General features: G+C 31.6%; 1 protein-coding gene across 3 annotated transcripts in view; it reads left to right on the plus strand.

Moving 5' to 3' along the window:
- Window positions 1–18119, plus strand: part of LOC134693067 (calmodulin-binding transcription activator 1-like) — a 90426-nt gene that overhangs the window by 40258 nt on the left and 32049 nt on the right. For all 3 annotated transcript variants that reach the window (XM_063553772.1, XM_063553771.1, XM_063553774.1), the window contains exons 4-6: window positions 551–642; window positions 11814–11881; window positions 13242–13377. In XM_063553772.1, the coding sequence (XP_063409842.1) occupies window positions 551–642; window positions 11814–11881; window positions 13242–13377 (296 nt within the window). The remainder of the gene's footprint in view (window positions 1–550; window positions 643–11813; window positions 11882–13241; window positions 13378–18119) is intronic.

Below are 18119 nucleotides of genomic sequence, written 5' to 3' on the forward strand. Positions count from 1 at the left end.
TCTTAAAAGTATTTGTTTATGATTGTCAGTCTTCATGTCCAATTAAAGTTTACTTGCATTTCTCTCATGAAGTACAATTCAGAGCATCCTGAGCTTGTAGTTTCAAGGTTCATGTGAGCTTGCTTTACTGGGTTATATGTTTTCACATCCATCACTCATCATGATTACCAAATTCTTGTAATGGTGGTATAGGTATCATTAGTGTACCTAGCTGACAATCTGACTTATTTTGTCTTTAGTTATTTCATTATTTTCTCTTCAGCGATGTTGTTTAACCTTTTGTCCTCCTGATACCTTTACTAATGATGATGAGATGTATGAACAGATATTTGAAAAAAACCAAATACATTAATGATTAAATTAATCAAAACTATAGCGGAGGGAATCCATTTACAAATGTCTTTTTTTCATTTCTGTAGTAGCAATGTGTGTTCTATTGGTTACAGTATAATGAAATACCACTCTCTAAGGGTTATTCATAAAATTCTGATTTTAGTTGTAAAGAATTTGTCCTACTAAGTTTATTCATGAATTGATTAATCTATTGCAGGTTGTGATTTCCCCAAACTTCCGAAGCAGCTTGATGAAATCCCGTCTGCAAATGAATTTCCGTTGTTCCGACACCGCTGGAATTCCAATGAAGTAAGATCTGATTGTAGCATGTCATTAATTATGTCACAGCTAGTCAATGCCTGCTGGGGATTAATATATCTGTAATGTATATAGCCTTTCTTATTGTCGTTATTGAGTGGGGATGATAACTATAATGTTTATAACCTATCTTATTGAGTGGGGATACTATTTAGGTTTTGATGCATGATGGATCTATTACAATGTGCTCAGTCGACTAAGAGATTTGTATGTATATACAGTTATAGGAAAACAAGCAATTGTTTGCATTGATTAGAAATAAACTTGACATATTCCTTAAAATAATGAGGATTTTGTGTGTTACTTTAAAATGTATTCTGGTCCATTATAAGATTGTATTGCACAAAATTACAACCCGCTGTTCTGATCATTTTTCAATTATCTTCTCCAAAAATTATTGAGCTGGCTTATGAGGACAAAGATTTGTATGCCTTGCCTATAATACTAGTAGTGGACAAGCACATGTTTCATGGTAAACAAGCTACCCAAGGGGGATAACTTCATTGACAGGTACTATTTTCCTTAAGCATATCTTAACCCTTTCCTCCATAGTGAAGCCTTTTGACGCCACCCCTTTACTCCATAATAACGCCTTTTGATGCCTGTGTAGTACCTCAGTTGAAACACTTTGTAGGAGTAGACTAAATAAAAATTGTATCCAATATGAAAAGGAATATCATAAGAATATCTGACTTAAATTTATTTGATGAAATATTTGTTTTTCGCAATGCATTAATACTTGAAAACATATTATCAGAATTTTATTGAAAAATCGTATGAAAAATCAAGTATGCAATAAAAAAAATTCAATTGAGGAAAGGGTTGTCCATTCACTTACAATGATTTGACAATTGCATTCTACTTTCTGTTTTAAAGACCTCAAGTTTTGTCATAATGATTTACACTTTCAAAAACTTATAGGCAGGTCAGTTTCATTGGTGGATACACCTTCAAAAGTTTGTAGGCAGGAATTTCATTGGTGGATGTTATAAAATCTAGATCAAAAAGTAGATTGTAATGTTGTCAGATCATAATGCAAGCAAAATATGTACAAAGTCTGTGTATTTTAATCGAATTGTGCACCCAGTCCTAGTAACCTTCAAAAATGTGAGACAAAGGAGTAAAGAGGACTTGCAGAGAACAGAGTATAGAATCTGAATATCCTTCACCTCTCTATAACCATCAAACAGTAATAATTAGTTGTTACAGAACACTCCAGACATAATGGGATTGAAGAGCTGGGTGTATAACGTACGTGGCATCCTGTCATATTGACTCCTGTCCGTAATGAAACAGGAAATCAGCGTAATCACATGATATTAGACATTATCATCCAGTAATTACAGAGTTATGGCAGGAAGTAGTGCTAATGTAACATAGCCAGCTTCTTTTGTTGTGATCGCGAATGGTTTATATTAAGCTATATTGAAGACAAAATTTTTCAAGATTTATAAGATATCTAATCACATTTCCTGAATGCTTTTATAAGGTAATGGTCTTAATGAACTTTTTAAAAAAAATGACGATTTTTGCTTTAATACTGTGGATTCATTAATACTTGTTGGATACCAATATTGTAGTGGGTTAGGTGGATACAGATGAACCATGTTCAATAAATAACATATCTTTTATAGGCTGTTTATACAGAGATTGGCAAAACCACGATATCAAAAATTGATAGCCATGAAAGTAAATGACTGCACAGTATATATGATTTATTTTAAATAGATGTTTAAGGACTTTTTCACTGTAAAGGCATTAAATAAATAGAAAAGATCTAGGAAAATGTATTTTATTTGGTAAACACCAACGGCAAATGTAGTGCAATCTGAAACAGCATATTTATTATGCATCCTTTTCACAATTTTTTACTGTAAATCATTAATTTTAATTAATAGGTAGGGATTTTCTTAATTTCATGAAGATAGCTAGGGTCACTAAAATTTGCTTTTGTTTAAACATTTTCTTCAAAGAAGACTAAAATGGCATACAAGAAAATTGAAATAATATTAAAAACTTCCAAAACAGGTTTTGTTCTGGAACTCTCAATATTTAAACTTTGCAAAAGGGAGCATATATAAAAAAGATGATGTGGTATGATTGCCAATGAGACAACTATCCACAAGCGTCCAAAATGACACAGACATTAACATCTATAGGTCACTGTACGGCCTTTAAGCCTTTTTAAAGCATGTTGATCGAGAAACATGTTCATTACATTCTGCAAAAATGAACAAAATTCTTGCTATTTTATCAGAAAAGATTGAGAGCAATCGTATATATATATATAGGCCTAGACCATAGATGCTATTAACTTGTGACAGGTCAAACACTTAACATGTCATCACCATTAAGTCCATTTATCATCACCTTTAAGTCCATTTATCATCAGAAACAAATGGTAAGGGTGTAGAGTTTAGAGTTCCTATGTCAGGAATTAACATATATATTAAAGAACTAGTCTAATTGCTAATATTGAGTCAGAGGAAAAGCTAGGTAGTTTTGAAGACCTGGATATTGTGAATTGTCATGTGTAACAGAAAAAATCAGTCCATTTACTTAATTCTTCCTTTATTCCTGAAATAGAAAAATAAGTAAAATTCTCCAATCCATTTAGACTTTAATATGTTTATTGATATTTGAAAAGAAATATATATGTGGTAACTTAATGATTGAAAAAATGTAAGCTTTTAATATCTTTATTTTGGTGAACTTAGTTTCAACTTTCAGTAGATATATATTATTTTTATGAAATATTAAAATGGTAGATTGTGTATGGTATAAAAACCCAATTGATTTTGTATTGTATAAAAAGATATATATATATATATTAAGTATAAAGGAAACCTTATTGATTTTGTTTTGTACATTAATGATTCAATTTTCAAATTCAATGTGTTTACTGCACTCAATATTAAGATCTTTAACCCCTATCACAAATTTGTATCAATTTATGATTGGAATTTCTGGTCCTTGAACTTGGATTACTTTTTTATTTAGTCCCTGTATTTATGAAGCCATAATCAAGGCATATACAAAGATAGTAAATACTTACATCATAGCTCTCATTGTCATGGCAGACTTTGATTAAAATGATTCCCAAGCAAAGAAAAAAAATCTGATTTAGAAAAAAGCTTGTTTACTAACTTCTATGGTTTATATTTTGTTTACAAGAACTGAAACAGATGATGACTGCTTTAATTATAAATGGTTGTGTTAATTAATTTAGTAGATCCTAAATTATGCAGTCTGTTTAATATTGAGACTTATATTATAATATTTATACCTAGTTTACAGTTTAATATGCGTTTGAAATTGGCATTTGATTGACATCTTAGTACAAAAAAATGAGAAGAAAAGTTTGTTTTGTAGATTATCTGTCCATCAGACACTGTATTAATATGAAAGTTAATATAAAAGTGCCAGTATAAATGTGATAAACTGTAGCAAAGATGATTGAAGATTGTCATCTTATTAATAAGAAGATTTGGTAGGATGGTTAGAATCTTTAGTCTGAAAACAGTCTGGCTTTATACTGACAATTTTCACTTGACAAACAGAATTCTCATTTGATCAGACACTTACTGTAATATTGATTGAACAAATAACAAACACCATCTAGTGGGCTGGTATAGTGGTAATTTTGAAAGGAGGTCCTGAAGTGTTGAATTCCAAATAACAAAAACATTTATATGTGATATAAGACCAATACTGATGAATATTTTGATTTGTTCTATTTTTACCTGTCTTAAAAATCTCATCTCCTATTTCAAAATAAACTAGTTCTGCATATTAATTTTGGTAGTTAACCTATAATGCAAAAGTGTTTTTGTTGTTTTTACAGAGGATGACCTTGAGGTCACTCCGATGTATTGTTATCGCTTAAATTTCCGTCATTCATAAATTCTAGTCAAATTAGTTTTGGGTTTTCAACACCAGTGAAAAAAGTGCCTTTTCATACCTGCGATTTCTGTTCTCCGGTTGTACGATGTTTCAACAAAATATGGAATCATTTCAGTTGTTGATTTAGTGGTGAAAATTTGACTGAATTATATCTTAATAAATACGGTTTTATATGTTTAATTGGTGTTTCAGAAAGAGGTCAGGTGCTCTTGTTCATTCATAAAATTATCGTTCATTCATAAATTTATCGTAAAATAAAAATCACTACACAGGTTATATGTGTAGTTTAAATGACCACCTGTAATCTAAAAATAGCGGTCTCACTAATAACTCAAGAAGAACTTTTAGCGACAAGAAGCGTCAAGAACGGACAAGAAGAATAAATTAAGCGACAAGAAGACTATTTAGCGACATGAAAACTTCTCGTACCGCATGAGGATGACCCATATCAAATGAACAATTATGTGTGGGACTTAGTTTTAAGAAATGATGTCAAAGTAACACTTTGAAAATATTTTTAGTAAGCTGAAATATATATTTATTTTTTACATGTTTATGTCTTGTAAGTTATTTTATTTCTGTCCCATTTTTCAACATTAGCGTCTCGAAAGGTGAAATGTTTTAACTGAATGGTTAATTTAAATTAATTATGAAAATTGTTAAAATTAAATGAATAAAAGTAATTATTGCCCAGTTACAAACACTACCAGGGGATAATCCATAATTACCCCCAACTTTAGCCTGGTAAACTTGTTGTCTCCTTGTGAAATATAAAACATATTAAAAATGATTTCCTGCTTAAGTCTTTAATTGATATAAAGTCAAAACCTTCTTGCTTTTCACTAGACAACCATGTCCTGTCAGGTTTAATTCTTATATATGTAGACGAAAAATAAAAGTGTCCCAAAACATTAACATGGCAGCAATTTCTTTTACAGCCTATTAGACTTTGATTTTTTTACAGAAGAGTGTCCACCATGCACTTGCACTGCACTATAATAATAGTAGAATAGAATTATCATATATACAAATAGATGAAAATGACATTTATCGGTCGTCCAACTGTCTATATCAATCTGCTCAGCTCTTAATAAAACTCCATATCACGGCTTTGTGACGTCAAATACGTTGACCTGGCCTTAATAACTTTGACCCGGACATATCAGCGACGTCATAATGTTTGAACCGACGTTGATAAGTTTGCCCCGAACTTATCAAGTCAACTTCCGGTTGCTGATGAAACTAAGACAATACTTCCAAAAGACGCAAATGCAGCCCAATAAATCGATTATCAGGTTATCGGCATATTAATATTGTAAAATATCAGCTGCTCGAAATAATATGAAGGCTTTTTGATCTCGTTCGCTGCGCTTACTCGACAAAAAGCTTAATATTATGTCTCGCAGCTGATATTTTACGATATCAACATGCAGACAACCTGATAATGCAATCGTAATATTAATAATATATATAACAACAAACCAGTGTATTCTCTACGACTATTATTATACAAGTATAATAGTCCAAGGTATACTGATTTCTTGCACTACAATATAATAGTTATTACGGTGAGGTTGAATTTCCTGTCATTTATTCATCATCCAAGCACGAACTTGTATCAGAAAAAAATATCTCTGTAAATTAACCCAAGTTTCAGGTATAGAGATGTGATCTGTTTCTGTGACATGTGCTTTTGACCATCCACAAGAACCTGCGGTCATCTGATGTTCAGTACTTCAGTACTTTGATTAATGTTGTCACAAGCAGGTTTGTTTCATTAAAGTAATAATAGATCCAAGAAAGAAGGGTTAAATCTGAATAACAATATTTTTTGGTTTGGAACTGTAAGTGAGTGAGTAACGATATTTTGACATATATGTTCAATCATTTATCAGTTTTAATTGCAACATTGAAATAATTTCTCCTTTCAAAAAGAGTTGCAATGATTGTTTAGAGGAGAGTATTTGTGTTACTGTCAATGTTTTACAGTACTTTATGTCTTTGAATTGTTAAGTAGCAGAATTAATGGTTTCCCTCTTGGCTTTTGTTTCTGTAACAAGGATTGTATTTCTAGAGATGTTATGTAAGTGAATATCTAATGGATTGTTTTACAGGTGGAAAGAGAAGGCAGTATAAACATTGTTATAAGAATAGTAGATTGATTGTAAATTGTGATAAATTAGGTCTGACAGGTGCTTGTACATTTCATTGTTGTCAGTTTCAGGTAGGTCTGATATTACCTGAGGTTTAAACAGTTTATAAATCAGACTTATTTTGGCAGTTACCATCTGACCAGGAGGTAGCATTTTTCTCTGTTTTGAATACAGTCTATATGTTTCAAGTGTTAGCGTTTCCTATTTTGAGTTGCGACCGATTTTGAGGTTATTACAGTCAGTCAAGTTTGAGTTTGAATCCACAGGTGATTAGGTTACGTCTCAGTTTGGTTTGGTGGCTGTTGGTTAAGTTCAAGTTTTAAAGAATACTGAGTTGTCAGTCATGTACTTGAGGTCAATTTCAAGTTTTAAAAGTATAACAGATGCATGTTCGTGCTGTCACTTAATTAGGCTTGACTCTTTATACCAAAGAGGTGCTAAATGTGGACAATAATATTGGTTATTCATCATGCATTGTTAAAATGAGAATAAAGCTATTTTTAAATATATTTTCAAAAGTCTGGATTTTACATCACCCTTTCAGCACCACCTGACATAATGGTGTTACAGGGTTTTAAGAATATAACAACAAAAGACATGTTTTACCAAGATATGAAAAACTAAAATTTAAATCATTTAAAAATCTCTTTTTGTCTCTCTTTCTCCTTTTATCTCTCTCACTCTCATGATAGAATGAATTGGATTCTAATAAAGCTATAACTCTGTTTTACTTATCACATGTTTACAGGTAGACAAGATTAAGAAGTAATTAATTTAGTTGTAAACAAGTTTAACAGTGTTACATAAATCTCATTTACATGATAATCTAAAGTGTTATAAAATATATTTCACATGGTTTTTATCGAGCCTGCAACTTTTCTTGCAGAAAGCTCGACATAGGAGTAGTGATCTGGTGGCTACGGCGGCGGCAGCGTTAGCTTACTGTAAAAGGTGAAAGACCTGGATGCTTCATATTTTGTATATAGATGCCTCATGTTACGAAGTTTCCGTCAGTCACATGTCAAATGTCCTTGACCTGATTTTCATGGTTCAGTGACCACTTAAAAAAAAAGTGAAAATTTTTTGTGATGTTGAATTCTCTCTTATTATAAGTAATAGGATAATTATATTTGGTATGTGCGTACCTTGCAAGGTACTCAAGCCCCTCAGACAGTTTTCACTTGACCTCAAACTCATTTCATTGATCAGTGAACAAGGTAAAGTTTTAATGGTCAAGTCCTTATCTCAGATACTATAAGCAATAGGACTAGTATGTTCGGTGTATGGAAGGACTGTAAGGTGTACATGTCCAACTGGCAGGTGTCATCTGACCTTTACCTCATTTTCATTGTTCAGTGGTTATAGTTAAGTTTTTGTGTTTTGGTCTGTTTTTCTTATACTATATGCAATAGGTCTACTATAATTGTTGTATGGAATGATTGTAAGGTGTACATGTCTAACAGGCAGATGTCATCTGACCTTGACCTCATTTTCATGGTTGAGTGGTCAAAGTTTAAGTTTTTGAGTTTTGGTCTTTTTATCTCATACTACATGTATATGCCATAGGTCAACTATATTTGGTGTATGGAAATATTTTATGATCTATATGTCAGTAGCGCAGGTTTTATTTGACCTCGACCTCATTTTCATGGTCAATTGCTCAGTGTTAAGTTTTTTTATTTTGGTCTATTTTTCTTAAACTATAAGTAATACGTCAACTATATTTGTTGTATGGAAGCATTGCTAGCTGTACATGTCTGCCTGGCATGGTTCATCTGACCTTGACCTCATTTTCATGGTTTTTTGTCGAGCCTGCAACTTTTGTTGCAGAAAGCTCGATATAAGGATAGTGTTCCGGCGGCGGTGGCAGCTACGGCGGCGGCAGTGTTAGCTCACTTCTTAAAAGCTTTATATTTTAGAAGGTAGAAGACCTGGATGCTTCATACTTTGTATATAGATGCCTCATGTAACGAACTTTCCATCAGTCACATGTCCAATGTCCTTGACCTCATTTTCATGGTTCAGCGACTACTTGAAAAAAAGTTAAGTTTTTTTGTAATGTTAAATTCTCTCTTATTATAAGTAATTGGATAACTATATTTAGTATGTGCGTACCTTGCAAGGTCCTCATGCCTGTCAGACAGTTTTCACTTGACCTCGACCTCATTTCATGGATCAGTGAACAAGGTTAAGTTTTCGTGGTCAAGTCCATATCTCAGATACTATAAGCAATAGGTCTTGTATATTCGGTGTATGGAAGGACTGTAAGGTGTACGTGTCCAACTGGCAGGTGTCATCTGACCTTGACCTCATTTTCATGGTTCAGTGGTTATAGTTAAGTTTTTGTGTTTTGGTCTGTTTTTCTTATACTATATGCAATAGGTCTACTATAATTGGTGTATGGAATGATTGTAAGGTGTACATGTCTAGCTGACAGGTGTCATCTGACCTTGACCTCATTTTCATGGTTCAGTGGTTATAGTTAAGTTTTTGCGTTTTGGTCTGTTTTTCTTATACTAAATGCAATAGGTCTACTATAATTGGTGTATGGAATGATTGTAAGGTGTACATGTCTAGCTGACAGGTGTCATCTGACCTTGACCTCATTTTTTATGGTTCAGTGGTCAAAGTTAAGTTTTTCAGTTTTGGTCTATTTTTCTAATACTTTATGCATTAGGTCAACTATATTTGGTGTATGGACATATGTTATGATCTTTATGTTGGTTACGCTGGTTTTATTTGACTTTGAACTCATTTTCACGGTCCATTGCTAAGTTTTAAGTGTTTTTGTGTTTTGGTCTGTTTTTCTTTATTAATAAGCAATAAGTCAACTATATTTGTTGTATTGAAGAATTGATAGCTGTACATGTCTGCCTTGCATGGTTCATCTGACCTTGACCTCATTTTCATGGTTGATTGATCAATGTTTCCTTTTCTTGGTTAATGTTGAGTTCATGTGACAGTTGTAATAAATCTTTATATTTAGGTCTATATTATCAAGGATTAGTAAAGAAGGCGAGACATTTCAGTGTGTGCACTCTTGTTGGTCTTTGTTTAGTTATCTTGGTTAATGTTAAGTTTATGTGACAGTTTTTAATAAAGCTTTATATATACTTAGGACTATCAACATAATATCAATAATTAGTAAAGAAGGCGAGACATTTCAGCGTGTGCACTCTTGTTAGTTCCTTAAAGTCATGCTCACTCTATTTCAATAGACTATTTTCATATTACCAACTTTTGACTCGAATGTTTATATTTTTGCAGCAGGTTACCTTTTTCTGTGGTTGGACATCCTGGTATTCCGTCAAGTTAAGGAGCAACTTAAAAAAAGTCAAATCAAACTTTCAATTGGTACAATTAAGGGGAGGGATTTAATGATTATGTTTTCTTTACACAACATAATCATTTGAAAACAGTAAACTTTCCCCAAAATTTGCATCAATATATATGTGTTTGATTTTACTTCTTTTGGTTGCTTTTACTTGACTGAGTATAGGATGTCCTGTCACATATTAGGTTACCTGTTGAAATATATATAATTCAAAGTCAAAAGTTGGCAAATATGAAGAAAAGTCTATTATTTTTACAGTTTAGCCTTTTCATGTACATCCCAGGCCTCAACATAATATCATTATTTTAACTTGTCCATTTGCAATATTCAAGTGTTAGAATTGTCCTTTTGGGACATTCTTTTCTATCTGGCCCTGCCATATCATGAACCACAGAATGCTTTCTGATTAGGCTAGACTTTCTCTTTCATTGTCATTTGACCTCTCTCTTTGGATATCAAAGCACAATTATTTATGGCCTTGTTTATTTGAATAAAAAATTGATATATCCATTATGCATAGCATTCAATACTAAAACAATACTAAAAAAATATAATAACTTAGGGTTGTTTGGTTTCTGTTTTCTTGATGTTTATCCTAAATCTTTTTTTATTGATAAAAGAATATATGGAACCATGACATGTTAATGTCTGTGTCATTTTGGTCTCTTGTGGATAGTTGTCTCATTGGCAATTATACCACATCTTCTTTTTTTATACTAACTTATAATCATTGAAATTGTTGGTTCATATGATTGTTGATGTATGTATGAGATAAATTCTTATTGATATAAGTATGTTTTATGGGATTTATAATAACCTAGTTATTTGCTAGTAAAATTGGTTTATTGGGCTACATGTGCTGTAGTAATAGATCATTTATAGTTTGTGGTACATAAAAATGCTTTTACTGTACTTATGTAAAAGTGTAGAACAAGTTGATATGATTATTATAAGTATTTGCACAAGCTATGTAATACATGGAACAGCAGCTGTTACAAAATATATTTCAAACAAGATGTAGAAAATCTGGCTTACTTAGCCAATAAAAAATAACTTGAATAAACTTATAATATTACATTTGTGTAAACAGACTAATTTTAATCAGACATAATTTGAACTTTTCACTTTTCAACCTAGATGTCTGACTGGTAAATATTGTATAAAAGAGCAGATATTATAGTGGATCTATTCATGACTTAAAAAAAAAGCACCAAAGCAAGTGCCCCAGAGTGTCTTTCACTGTGAGGTAAAATGTCTAGCCTTACTGCAAGGTCAAGACCAATCCTTGCATGGGTGGGAGCGAATAAGTTCTATTCTGACTTTTTTAATTGTTTGTTTGTTGTTGTTTAGAATACCCTTTCAGTGACCTTTGCTATAGCATGGTGGCCATTTTAGCTGATTTATTGAATTAATGTTTACAGTGTTGTCACAATATTTCTGGTTTATTAGGATTACTTGTCCATTACCAAGAATAATGAGCTGTACAAAGTATTACTGTTGATCTGATAAAATGTTTACTTAATGAATAGGTAGATATAAGAAGATGTGGTATGATTGCCAATGAGAAAACTCTTTATCATAATATGTAAAAGACTAAACCATTATTAGTTTATTAGTCAAAGTACAGTTTTCAGCATGGAGCATTGGCTCACACCGAATAGCATGCTATAAAAGACCCCAACAATGAGTAGTGAAAAACCATTGAAACAGAAAAAACCAAGGATCTAATCTACATAAGTGTCTTGATATAATAATACTATTATTTATTTCAGGAGGTGGCAGCTGTGCTGACTGCATTTGACAAACATAAAGAATGGATGTCACTAGAGGTCAAAATCAGGTAGGTTTCTCCAGAGTTCCAAAATATATACCCATTAATTAAAGGTCTAACTCATTGCCAAAACTCTCAATATTGAATGATTTTAGATGTAAGATTATCTAATTCTTGGTTACAATATAATATTTAAGTGTGCATTAAACAAACTAATTTGAAAATTTCATTTTCTCATTCATTCCGTTAAAACCCCAGCCTTTACACTTTACCCAGAAAATGAATAAAAAATCATTAATGAAAGCCATGTTAAAAAAAGTGTCTGCTTTCAAGGGTTTGATTAAACTAAAATGATATGAAAAAACAGTCCAACATAAGTTTGTTGTGTTTCAAATTCCAAGGTTAAGTGGAATTATTTAGAAATTGAGTTATTTATCTTGGAATGTCAAGGCTGTATTTTGAGTTTCTTAAAAATTCTTTACAACAAAGAAAATTATTTTTGTACCTAAGATTTAAATTATTTTTTAAAATTTAAGATAATTAATAATAGATATATAATAATAATAATTTACCTCCTGATAATTTTTGTTATGCCCCCACTGTAGCGGAGGGGGCATTAAGTTTTACCCTTGTCTGTCTGTAGTACCAAAATTGGTTTCCATTCTCTAACTTGAGTTTGCATCAATCAAATGTTATGAAACTTATACACAATACTTTTCACCACAAAACACAGATTAAGTTTTAATTTTGGTAGTGACACTTTAACATTCACAAGTGATGCCCCATTATGATTATAATTAGATAACAACGCAAACATTTTTGTTTCCTTTCTCCAACTTAAGTTGCTGCAACTAAATGTTGCGAAACTTATACACAATGCTTTTTACCTCAAAATACAGACCAAGTTAAATTTTGGTGGCATCACTTTAATCATTATTGAGATATATGCCCCTTTATCATGTTTATAAATTGAAAAATTGAAAAAATTTTAGTTTCCGTTCTGTAACGCAAGTTTGTCCAAACCAAACATTATGATACCAATGCTTCATGCTTAATAATACAAAACTCAGACCAAGTACAAATTTGGGCAGCATCACTTTTATTGTTCTTGAGTTATGTCCCTTTATAATGTTGTCTGAAGCAGGGGCACCATCTGTGTCTATGGGGACACATTCTCTCCATTTATTTTAAATACTTTAGTTTTAAAAATATTATTTACACGTTTTGAATACAAAAGGTTAATTTTGTATTGTCATCTTGATTTGTGATTAGGATACAGAAAAAAATCCAAATGAGTATTTGCACTCTGCACTCTGCACTATGTGGACATTATTTTTTAGTAAATGATAAATTTTGTCTGAAATACATGTAGCAGTTCCATGAAATACTTTCATTATTACAAGAAAATTATTTTATTTGTCCTTTGTAGGCCCCCCAGTGGTTCTATGATACTGTACAGCAGAAAGAAAGTCAGATACAAAAAAGATGGTTACTGCTGGAAAAAAAGAAAAGGAGGAAAAAATATACGAGAAGACCATATGAAGCTCAAAGTTCAAGGGTTAGAGGTGAGTTATAAATATACAAAAAGACATATGAAGCTCAAAGTTCAAGGGTCATTAATAGAATTCTTTGTCACATAGATTTCATCAGAATTTGAAGAATGGTTCTCTTTTAACGAACAAATATTGTGACAATATGATAGGCTAAAAATATATATAAAATATATTTATATTTATATTGATGATTATATATTCTTAAAATGTTTATTAAATTGAATAAAATAAATACAGGGGAATATCTATTAAGTAAATCATGACCTTGTAAAAGGTTGTTCAGTTGACCGCTGGGTTGCATATAACATGTTTACATGCAGACCAGGTGGTGACATGTAGCAATAACAATTAGTTATAACACTGGACATACATGTATTCTTCGAACATCAATTTCCAGGTTGGTCAAAACATGTCAATTAGAGTCAACTTAATAGATATTCATCCCTGTATCTTTAGAATTAAAACTATAATGGTCAAGTTAATAGAAACCTTGACGCTGTTTATATTCGGTATATATATTTGTGTATTTTATTATATTGGACACATCGGTCTAGGCAACGTTAATAAACTTATAGCAAAATACCATCTTGTTATAAGACTCTTTTTGGTGAACCGTGCCAGGACGAATTCTGAAATACTAAGGTACGTGTGATATTTTATTTGATAATCTTAATTATTATATTCTCAAAAATGGCTGAACAAGAATTTAATGTAGGGTTAGTTTTTCAAAATTTAGCAACACAAGTTCAAAGTCTTACTCAAAAGTTAACTGCAAACGGTGTCAATACGATAGTTGAAGGTTTTGATGGTTCAAATTCAGAAATATTTTCTCAATGGATTCGTTCAATAGAAAAATATGCAATGATTACAAATTTAAGTCCGAATGATTGTAAAATGATATGTTATCAAACATCTGTAGGGCCAGTAAGTGATTTCATTGCTAGGTGGTTAAGAGAAAACGATCAGGAGAATAATAATTGGGAAAATCTAAAAACTCAATTGAATTTTCGTTATGGGCATATTCCTGATGCATCATATGCATTTGAGCTTCTGAATAAGGTTAATCAAAAAATTGGCGAAAATGTTCCGATATTTGGAGAACGAATTTTAACTTTGGCAACATATGCTTTTAGGGGACAAGATATCAATCAACCAATAGTTCAACTTCAATTAGTTAACTTTTTCATAAATGGGTTGTTTCAGGATTATTTGAGAATGAAAATAATGCGTGAAAATCCACAAACTTTGGCTCAAGCAGTAAACTCGGCAATGGCTGAAACACAATTACGAAGAAAATTTGATTTGGAAAAAAATAACGGTAATGAGCGTAATATAACACCAATGGACATATCGCATTACCGAGAAATAGGTGTGAAATGTAACAATTGTAACAGATTCGGCCATAAGGCAAAATATTGCAGGGATAAACCGAAATTTCATGTAAATGTAGTAAGTTCGCGTGCCGAATTACATGTACCCCGAGGCAATTCTAATGACAATACGATAAGTAATAATGCAAATACATATCCTAGAAGGTTTAATTCAGTACAACACAATTTTAATGACAACACGATAAGGCATAATGCAAATACATATCATAGAAGGTTTAATTCTGTACAAAACAAGTCTGACTTAACAGGACAACAAAGAAGAACATTCTTCTGTTGGAACTGTGGTAAACCAGGTCATTATGAAAGAAATTGTAGAGCAAGATCAAATGAACAATTTAGGAAACCAAGGGAAAATTTAAACTAGGGCGGTCTCTTTATGCTGAAGCCAATAGGGAGACTTTTAAGGGAATTAAGGGAAATAAGATGTTTGAGAGAAAAATTAATTATGGATATACAAAACCTGTATATAATATATATGAATCATGGTTAAAAAAAAAAAATAACAAATCATCAGACTTTAACAATGCATGTTCTAACAATTCTACCTATCACTGGAATAAAAATTATTATAAAAGATCTAACAATCGCAATTCAAAACCGGAAGCAAACAAAGAAAAAATGGCGCGAAATTTCAAATCAAAACCGGAAGTAAACAAAGGAAATATGGCGCGAAATTCAAAATTCAGCGGAAATAAAAAGGTTAGAGCGCGAAATTCAAATATACAAACTAGAAATATTGAAACTTATCAAGAACAAAAATCATTTAAAAATGTATCAGAAAGCAAAATTGAAAATGAATCTGAACAAGTAGAAACATTTGAAATTAATTTAGCGGGAAATCCAAATTCTTGTTTGATTAAAATTGCACATATGACAGTTAGAAGTTTAATTGACAGTGGAGCTTCAGTATCTTTATTGCATAATAAGATTTACAATTCAATTAAGGGATTACCAAAATTAGAAAAAAAGAAAGTCAATTTACAAGGAGTTAACGGAGCTTCTTTAAATGTTTTAGGAAGTATAAATTTAGACTTTAACATGAAAGGGAACAAAATGAATCATACCTTTTATGTAGTATCTGACATGAACAGAAATGCAATTTTGGGTCGTGATTGGTTAGTAAAATTTGGTGTTAGAGTTTATTTTGATTTGGGATGTTTAAGGATAAATAAAACTTATGTACCACTAGTGGAAGATATTCATATAGCTTCAATTGTTAGGCTTGCTCAAACCACTGTAATTAAACCTCAGACAAGTAATATCTGTTATGTAAAAGGTAATAAAAATTATACAACTTCAAGTTCTAAATCTTTTGAAATTTCACCAATTACTAAGGGGCATTTGAGTTATCAACCAGGGTTAATGGTTGCTAATTCAGTTGCAAACTTTAATGAAAAACGTCATATGCCAGTTCTTATAGTAAATACCACGAATAAAACTTATAAGTTTAGAAGGGGCATAGCAATAGGAAGGGCTTCACCAGTTTTAGAAGAAAATGTTGTCTCACTTGAATCTACTCAAGAGCACTCTGAAATTGAAAATGTTTTTGAAACTGATCTTAATGTGCCTGATGTTCATAGGGGTAGGGTGTTACAAATGTTGAATAACAATAGAGATGTTTTTGCTTTCAAGGATACTGAATTAGGTCAAACTGACACTGTGAAAATGAGAATAGATACAGGGGATAATCCTCCGGTTCAATTGAAACCTTATCGAACTCCATTACACAAAAGAGAAATAGTCAATAAAGCAATAACTGACATGTTAGAAGCAAACATTATAAGAAGATCAAACAGTAACTATTCCTCCCCAGTTGTTTTAGTTGATAAGAAAGATAAAACTACACGTTTCTGCATAGATTTCAGATCCCTGAATTCTTCTACTTTAGCAATCCGATATCCACTTCCGGTTATCGATGATATATTGACACTTTTAGGGGCTGCCAAGTTTTACACATTAATTGATTTAAGGGCAGGCTTCTGGCAAATTAAGATGGCGGAAGAAGATAAATCAAAAACAGCATTTGTTTGTCATAAGGGACTTTTTGAATTTAATGTTATGCCATTTGGATTGCAAAATAGTCCTGCTGTATTTAGTCAATTGATGGAAATAGTTTTACAAGATCTAAGTTTTGCTATCTCTTATATTGACGATATTTTGATATTTTCTGAAACTTTAGAAGAACATTTTGATCACATTCAACAAGTATTTGACAGATTGAGACAACATAATTTGAAATTGAAATTAAAGAAATGTCAATTTTTGCAGGAAGAAACTAATTATCTAGGTTTTAAAATCAATATCGACGGTGTAAAACCGGACGATGCCAAAGTTGAGGCAATAAAAACATTACCAAACCCTGTTACTGTTAAGGAGGTAAGAAGTTTTATAGGGGCGTGTTCATACTATAGACGATTTATCCCTAATTTTTCAAAGATTTCTATACCTTTAGTTGCTTTAACTAAAAAATATGCTAAATTTCAATGGGATGATGAATGTCAAAGAGCTTTTGATTTTTTGAAAGATAGTTTAACTGTAACTCCTTTATTAGCATATCCAGATTTGAAGAAACCTTATGTTTTATATACTGACGCTTCTAATGATACCATAGGTGCATGTCTTACGCAACCTTGCGAAGAAGAAGAGACTCATTTATCATGTTTAAGAAAAGAAAAACCTATTTACTTTTTATCTCATAAATTATCAGATACACAGTCTAGGTGGTCTACTATTGAAAAAGAAGCCTTTAGCATTCATTATGCATTACAAAAATTAGATCATTATCTTCATGGAGCTGAATTTATTATCAGAACTGACCACAAGCCTTTAAAGTACTTATTGCTTTCGCCACAATGTAACAAAAAATTACAGCTTTGGGCTTTAGGGATTGCAAGTTACAATTGTAAGATTGAATGGCTAGCGGGGACTGATAATACTATTGCTGACTATCTTTCAAGAAGACCTCCGGGTCAAGAAGGCAATCAAAATCAAAGTGAAACAATTGAAGTAGATATAAGTGACAAGGCTTTTCAAATCAATACTTTGAATTCAAATGAGTTCAATCCAAAAGATTTTGCAAGTTGTGACTATAAAGAAGATGATCAACTTAGCGTTAAGGAATGCACGATTCCTGGTTATGACATGAAAATTGAACAATCTTTAGACATAGAACTTTCGGAAATTATTAATCAAATAAACACAGGTAAGGCTTCAAAAAGTGTTGATAATAAACATATTATTATCAATGATATACTTTATTACATTTCTCACCCTGATGATGATTTAAAGTTAAGGCTTTATATTCCATTACAATTACAAAATGAGGTCATCAAAAGTTATCATGATAATCTAAGTCATTTAGGA

This window comes from Mytilus trossulus, chromosome 12 (assembly GCF_036588685.1).
Source record: "Mytilus trossulus isolate FHL-02 chromosome 12, PNRI_Mtr1.1.1.hap1, whole genome shotgun sequence".
Taxonomy (NCBI): domain Eukaryota; kingdom Metazoa; phylum Mollusca; class Bivalvia; order Mytilida; family Mytilidae; genus Mytilus; species Mytilus trossulus.